The sequence below is a fragment of the Antennarius striatus genome, chromosome 4 (genome assembly GCF_040054535.1).
Source record: "Antennarius striatus isolate MH-2024 chromosome 4, ASM4005453v1, whole genome shotgun sequence".
NCBI classification, from domain to species: domain Eukaryota; kingdom Metazoa; phylum Chordata; class Actinopteri; order Lophiiformes; family Antennariidae; genus Antennarius; species Antennarius striatus.
The window spans coordinates 25,510,487-25,517,318 of NC_090779.1; the positions used below are offsets into that span (position 1 = coordinate 25,510,487).

Consider the following 6,832-nt stretch of genomic DNA (forward strand, 5'->3'; position numbering starts at 1 on the left):
TGTCCTGAATATTCATTTCCGAGCCACTTCCTGGTTTTTGGTTTCTACGCGATGACGTCATGACGCACGCTCCACACAACCGCATTGTTGTTGGGGGACGAGGAGCTCGGGCAGCTGCTGAGCTCTCGCCACTTCCACGGCTTCTTCTCCCGTGCCGTCGCCAGCGCCGACCGCCCGGAGCGGACCCCCCCCGGGAGCCGGCCCCGTCGCCCTGGATACCGGCCGGTGGCTTACCGGAAACCGTCGGTTCAGCGCGAGCCGCGGCCGCTGGGACGCGCGAGCTGGATGTGTTTTAGGCCGCGCCGCCATTGCTGCAGGAGCTGAACCCGTGAATCCACCGAGGTGAGTCCCGCCCGCGTCGCGTCGGTCCCCGGCGGGCTCGGCACCGGCCGTCCGGTCCGTGCAGGCTGACGTTCAGACCGGCGGGGCGGGCTCTTGACAGGCCGGGGGACCGGTAACCTTCTCCGGCTAGCTGCTAGCTGGGCTAGTCGCCATATTTCCTCCTCCGGTCGGTGGGAGCTCACAGCCCGGTGCGGACGGAGGGTCCTAATGCGGGTAATCCCCGCTCCGGAGGGGCCCCCACCAGATGGAGGACACCGCCCGGTGTGTGTGTGTGTTGTGTTCGACACACACACACACACACACACACACACACACACACACACACACACACACACACCAGTTGTGTTTGCTGGAGAGAAGCTAGCTTTAGCCGCGGCTAACAGACCCTGTCCTGTGGAGGGGGTTCCTCTGGCCGGAGGGGGTTCCTCTGGCCGGAGGGGCATTCCACTGGCCGGAGGGGGGTCCGGCCGGCCGGAAGGGGGGTCCTCTACACACGTCTGTCCGGTGAACGTTGTCGGTCCCGGTGACACCGGTGCTTCTGCCGTTAGGTGAAAGTCGCTGTCAGTCGGACTACAAGCACTTAGATTCGACCTTATAGTGAGAGGGGAAGTGACGTCACAACAACACAAACAAACAGGAAGGAAGTGTAGTTTTTTGTCATCACAAGCTCAGAACTAGTCCAATCAGGTTACTGACTTTCCTTCCGGATGGGTTCTGGTCCCAGCTGGTCGTCACGTGAACATGTGACGGTCAGATGACGTCACACGCATAAACAGGAAATGTGTTTCCTCTCTCTCAGGCTCGTCGCACCACCATGAAGAAGAAGAGTCGCCACCAGCGCCCGTCGGCGCTCAAGCGAGACTCCTCCCCCATCAAGCCGTCGCCCAATCGGGAGACGCTGACGTACGCGCAGGCCCAGCGGATGGTGGAGCTGGAGGTGGACGGCCGCGTGCACCGCCTGAGCATCTACGACAAACTGGACGTGATCACGGACGACGACCCCACGGCGCAGGAGATTCTGGAGTGCAACAGCAACAAGGAGAACCACGAGAAGCCGCCGCAGGCGCCGGTGCGCTCCGTGCGCCTGAAGATCAACCGGCAGAAGAAGAGCGCCGCGCTGACGGCGTCGCTCGGCGCCGCGCAGGGCGGCGGCACGGCCGCGCTCCTGGAGCCCCGGGTCAGGACGGTGGAGTACAACCTCCCGGTGGTGCCGCGGCGTCCGGCGGCGTACTACGAGTACACGGAGCGCACGGCGGAGGAGCTGGACGAGGAGGTGGAGTACGACATGGACGAGGAGGACTACGCCTGGCTGGAGCTGGTCAACGACAAACGCAAAGGCGAGGGCGTGTCCCAGGTGTCGCACAACCTGTTCGAGTTCCTGATGGACCGCTTCGAGAAGGAGGCGCACGCCGCCGCCGCCGCACGGGGCCACAACCCCACCCAGGCGCTGGTGGACGAGGACGCCGTCTGCTGCGTGTGCATGGACGGCGACGGCGCCGACAGCAACGTCATCCTGTTCTGCGACTCGTGCGACATCGCCGTGCACCAGGAGTGCTACGGCGTGCCCTACGTGCCCGAGGGCCAGTGGCTGTGCCGCCACTGCCTGCAGCGCCCCGCCCGCCCCGCCGACTGCGTCTTCTGCCCCAACCGGGGCGGCGCCCTAAAGAGGACGGACGACGGGCGCTGGGGCCACGTGGCGTGCGCCCTGTGGGTACCTGAGGTGGGCTTCTCCGACGCCGTGTTCGTGGAGCCCATCGACGGCGTGCGCAGCATCCCCCCCGCCCGCTGGAGGCTCACCTGCTACCTGTGCCGGGCGAAGGGGGTGGGCGCCTGCATCCAGTGCGACCGCGTCAACTGCTACGCCGCCTTCCACGTCAGCTGCGCCCAGAGGGCGGGGCTCTACATGAAGATGGAGCCGGTGAGGGAGGTGTCCGCCTCCGGCGCCGTCGGCTTCTCCGTCAAGAAGACGGCGTACTGCTGCAGCCACGCCCCCCAGGGTTGCGAGCGCCGCGCCCTCAACATCTACCAGGAGCCCCGCCCCCAGAACGGCACCGCCCCCAAGGGGCCCGAAAAGAGGGCCAAGGTGCGCGCCAAAGGCTGGGCCAGGAAGAAGAGCAAGAGGGCGGAGCCGGAGGCGGAGCCACAACCCGAGGGCCCCGCCAGCAGCGGGCCCAGCATCACCGTCTCCAGGTAGGCTCCCAGAATGCATCTGGCTGCAGAGTTAGAACGTCTGTGTTGAATGATGAGTGGAGGACCAGATGATCATGTGTTGATTGTGTATTGATTGGGTATTAATCACGTATTAATCAATGTATATGTATTGATCTGTGTACTGATCGTGGTATTTTTCGTGTATTGATTGTGTAGTGATTGGGTATAACCAGTAATCATGTATTAATCGGCTAATTGATTGGTTATTATTGGGGTATTCATTGTGTATTGATCGTGTATTGTTCATGTATTGATCCTGTATTGACTGGGTATTTAACGTGTAGTGCTTGTTATATTGACCTAGTATTATTTGTGCATTGATTGAGTATTATTCGTGTATGGATCTTGTATTGATCGGGTATTATTCGTGTACTGATCGGTAATTGATGGTATATTGTTTGCGTGTTGGTCTGGTATTGATTGTGGGTTGATCCTGTATTGATATTGTGTTGATCAGTTATTGGTGGTGTATTGATCTTGTATTGACCGTGTGTTGTTTGTGTATTGATCCGGTATTGATCCTGTCCCTGTGGGTCAGCTTTGACTCCATCCTGAACCAGGTGGCGGTCCAGAGGAAGCGGGCGTTTGTGGAGCGGTTGTTGAGCTACTGGGTGCAGAAGCGTCAGTCCAGGAACAACGTCCCGCTGATCCGCCGGCTGCAGGCCAACCCCCAGCCCAGCAAGACCCAGCAGACGGTCAGTGGTGCCCCCCCCCCCACCTGTCTGGTCTGGTGAGCGTCCGGTCTGGGGAGTCACGTTTGTCTGTGTGCTGCAGAAGCGGGTGGAGACCAGCCAGGCCCTGAAGGAGCAGCTGAAGGAGTGGCACCGCCTCCGCCACGACCTGGAGCGGGCCCGCCTCCTGCTGGAGCTGATCCGGAAGAGGGAGAAGCTGAAGAGGGAGGAGGTAGGAGCCAGTCCCCCCTAACCCCCCCTAGCAGAACCAGCCCCCACCTCCCTGCTGATGCCCCTGTCTGTGCCTGTCGCCCCTCAGATGAAGCAGCAGCAGGCGGTCCTGGAGTACCAGCTGACCCCCTTCAACATCCTGCTGAGAGCCGTTCTGGGGCAGCTGCAGGACAAGGACCAGTACAGCATCTTCGCCCAGCCCGTCAACGTCAAGGAGGTCCGTTAGCCACTGGCCGCTAGTCCTTAGCTGCTACCTGTTAGCCGCTAGTCGTTAGCTCGGAGCCTCAAACGTTCAGGTTCTGAGAACGCCTGAATGTTGGGGACCATCATCGTCATCATCTTCATCGAAGCCGTTGTGTTCGCTGCAGGTCCCCGACTACCTGGACCACATCCGGAACCCGATGGACTTCTCCACGATGCGGCGGCGGCTGGAGGCCCACGGCTACGGCAGCCTGGAGGCCTTCGAGGACGACTTCAACCTCATCATCTCCAACTGCATGCAGTACAACGCCAGGGACACCTTCTTCTACCGCGCCGCCCAGAGGATGCTGGACCACGGGGGGGTCATCCTGCGCCGGGCCCGCCGGGAGGCCAACAGGCTCGGCTTCGACTACCCCAGTGGGGTGCATCTGCCCGAACCCCCCCGGCTGGAGGAGCCCCCGCCCTTCTCCTGGGAGGACGGTAGGTGGAGACGTCGCGTCTGAGCTCGTTTTGTTACCGTGACGACAGCATCAATCAGATTCATCTTCTGCCTCCACCCCCTGTTTCAGTGGACCGTCTGCTGACCCCCACCTACCGGCAGAAGACCCCCCCGGAGGAGCAGCTGAAGGAGCTGCTGGAGAAGCTGGACCTGAGCACGGCCATGAAGCACAGCCCCTCCCGCAGCAAGAGGCTGAAGCTGCTGAAGAAGCTCATCCTGGAGGTCCGCGGCGAACTCAGCCTGAAGAAGCCCCCCCCAGACGCCCCCCCTGCCTCAGGCCCCGCCCCCCCGGAGGAGGAGCCCCTACCTCAAGCCCACTCAGAGAGCTCCTTCCCGGCGGAGGGGTCGGAGCGGGTCACGCCCCCGTCGCAGCCCGACCCTCCGGTCGGCGGGGGCGAGCTGGACGCCCCCCCACCCAGTGTGGACCAAACGCCTACCTCAGCGCCCCTGGACCCCCCCCACGGGCACACCCCGGACCCAACGCTCCTCAACGGCGACCTCCAGGAGGCCCCCGCGCCCTGTGGCCGGCGCACCAACGCCATCTTCAGGAAGTCCAAGAGCGCCAGCCCCCAGAAGCCCCCCAAGACCCAGGAGGCGTCGCCGCCCCCCCTGGGGGCCAAAACCTTCCTGTCGGTGGTGATCCCACGATTGGAGACGCTGCTCCTGCCGAAGAAGAGGAGGCGGAGCAACAGCGCCGACGGCGACGAGGAGGAGGAGACGCCCATCAAGCGTCTGGGCACTGGTGCGTCTGGCCCCGCCCCATTCAGGCGTGGTTCTGAGCGCCACTCTGACCCTATGCCCCCCCCCCTCTGTCTCCTCTGTCTCCAGGGATAACCAACGGTTTTGTCCTGGGGGAGGACGACAGATCGACATCCCCCCGCCTCCTGGAGCCGCGACGGCGCTGCGCGTCCGAGTCGAGCATCTCCAGCAGGAGCGTCGCCCGCGGAAACAGGTGAGGTCACAGCGGAGGGGCGGGGCTAACGCCGGGTGTAGTCGGAATCAGGAACTACTGTCAGCTTTCCTCCCCCCCCCCCTCCTGCAGCGTCGCCCCCGCTAGAGGCTGTAGGGGGCGTGTCCTGGCGGCTCGCCGGAGCACCGTGGACGACAGGACCAGCCTGACCCGCATCGACAGCAGGGAGTTCACCAAAGCTGCCAAGACCTCTTCAGGTGAGTCAGAGGTCACCTGACTGGGGGGGGGCGTCGCCTGACAGGTGCTTTAGTCTCCTTCCTGGTGCACCCTGTTGTCATGGAGACCCTCCGCTCAGCTTCCATCCCTCTCTGTGTTTGGGTCGTCACAGATCAGGGACCCCAGAGCTCAGAGGATGGGGCGTCGTCACAAGCCGGCCCCGCCCCGACCCCCCAGGGACGATCTCAGAGCCGGAGAGCAGATCCAGTTCAGGTCCGCAGAGAACCCCTCCCTCGTCCCCTCCATCGACAGCCAGCGCAGCTGGTGAGGACACCGCCCTAGAATAATGGGGGGGGGGCAGCCGGGTTTGAGGGGTGGGTTAGGGGTGGGGTTAGGGGTGGGGTCAGCCCGCCCACATTTGAGTCTTAACCACTGGTGCTTCTGTTCATGCAGGTCCACACTAACAGGTCTGTGGCCCCCTCCCCCCCTTCTCTCTCTGCAGGCAATGGCTTCCTAGATCCAAGACTGCCCCCCCTGGGATCAGCCAGATGCCTGACCAAGTCCAGCTGACCCCCCCCCCCCCCAACCACCAGAACCGCTGTGGACGACCTTCACCGTCAGCAGAGAGCTGGAGCCAGTGGTTGACCGTCACTCGCCCCCCCAAACCCCCCCCACATGTGTTTACCATGTCCTGTAAACTGGAACCACCCCCCCCCCGGTGACGGCCATCATCTTTAGAACTATGCAATGAAAAGTCAAACAGACTGTGAGGACCGACCCCCCCCCCACACACACACACACGGGTGTCCACCTGTTGAATGTGTCAGTTTGACCTCTGACCTCCATAAATGTGCTGCAACACTGCTGCCCCCCACCCCCTCTCATCACCATGACGACGACCAATGTTGTGCTGGCGCCGGCAGCAGCCCCCCCCCCCACACACACACACACACACACTAATTTATTCACTCCCGTTGGTTCTGGTACCGGTGTTTCTACGGGCAGAGGCACCGCCCCCGCGTCGCCGCGGCAACAGAGGCATCGCCACGACGACGGGGGCGTCGGCCTTCCTGCTGGTGCTATCCCCCCCTCCCCCCACCAGAGAACGAACTGGTGAACGTTCTCCGCTGGTTTTCTACCGTTTTGTAAGTTATTACGCGCGCCCCACCCCCCCCCCGGGGGGGCGGCGCCCTCGGCATTAACACTGTGTCATTAATACTGTGTGTCTGCATCGTTTTTTTACCGGAATGTTTTCACTGAGCGACGACTTTTTTTATCTGTACATATTTATATAAACCTATGGAGACGCTCTGGAGGCGACACACCTGAAGTGCATCGATCACACCCAAACCAAAAAGCGTGCTGCCGGTTCTCCCTGTGTGTGTGTGTGTGTGTGTGGCGTGGTGAGTTCAAGTCTGCGGGACGTCACAGTTGTGGTGTGAAGAGTTCAAGTCTATCGGACGTCACAGACTCCTCCCACCCGGGCTGACGAGTCGCTGCAGGGACGACTGTGCCTGTACTAATTTATTGTAAAGCAGAAATGTTTATGCA

At 62.1% G+C, this 6,832-nt stretch overlaps 1 protein-coding gene across 1 annotated transcript; it reads left to right on the plus strand.

Annotated features, from left to right (window-relative positions):
* Window positions 1-123: 123 nt before the first annotated feature.
* LOC137594157 (bromodomain-containing protein 1-like) lies at window positions 124-5,933 on the plus strand. The gene is made up of 11 exons (XM_068313449.1): window positions 124-342; window positions 1,142-2,532; window positions 3,092-3,248; window positions 3,328-3,456; window positions 3,544-3,672; window positions 3,824-4,136; window positions 4,226-4,897; window positions 4,984-5,107; window positions 5,198-5,322; window positions 5,454-5,605; window positions 5,784-5,933. The coding sequence occupies exons 2-11, from the start codon at window positions 1,157-1,159 to the stop codon at window positions 5,796-5,798; spliced, it is 3,192 nt and encodes a 1,063-aa protein (XP_068169550.1). The 5' UTR covers window positions 124-342; window positions 1,142-1,156; the 3' UTR covers window positions 5,799-5,933.
* Window positions 5,934-6,832: the final 899 nt, after the last annotated feature.

Excerpts from the sequence above, each read along its gene's own strand:
- LOC137594157 (XM_068313449.1), top strand. The coding sequence starts at position 1,157 with ATGAAGAAGAAGAGTCGCCACCAGCGCCCGTCGGCGCTCAAGCGAGAC. Across the intron at positions 3,457-3,543 it reads AGAAGCTGAAGAGGGAGGAG|ATGAAGCAGCAGCAGGCGGT; the intron begins GTAGGAGCCAGT and ends GTCGCCCCTCAG. Across the intron at positions 5,108-5,197 it reads AGCGTCGCCCGCGGAAACAG|CGTCGCCCCCGCTAGAGGCT; the intron begins GTGAGGTCACAG and ends CCCCTCCTGCAG.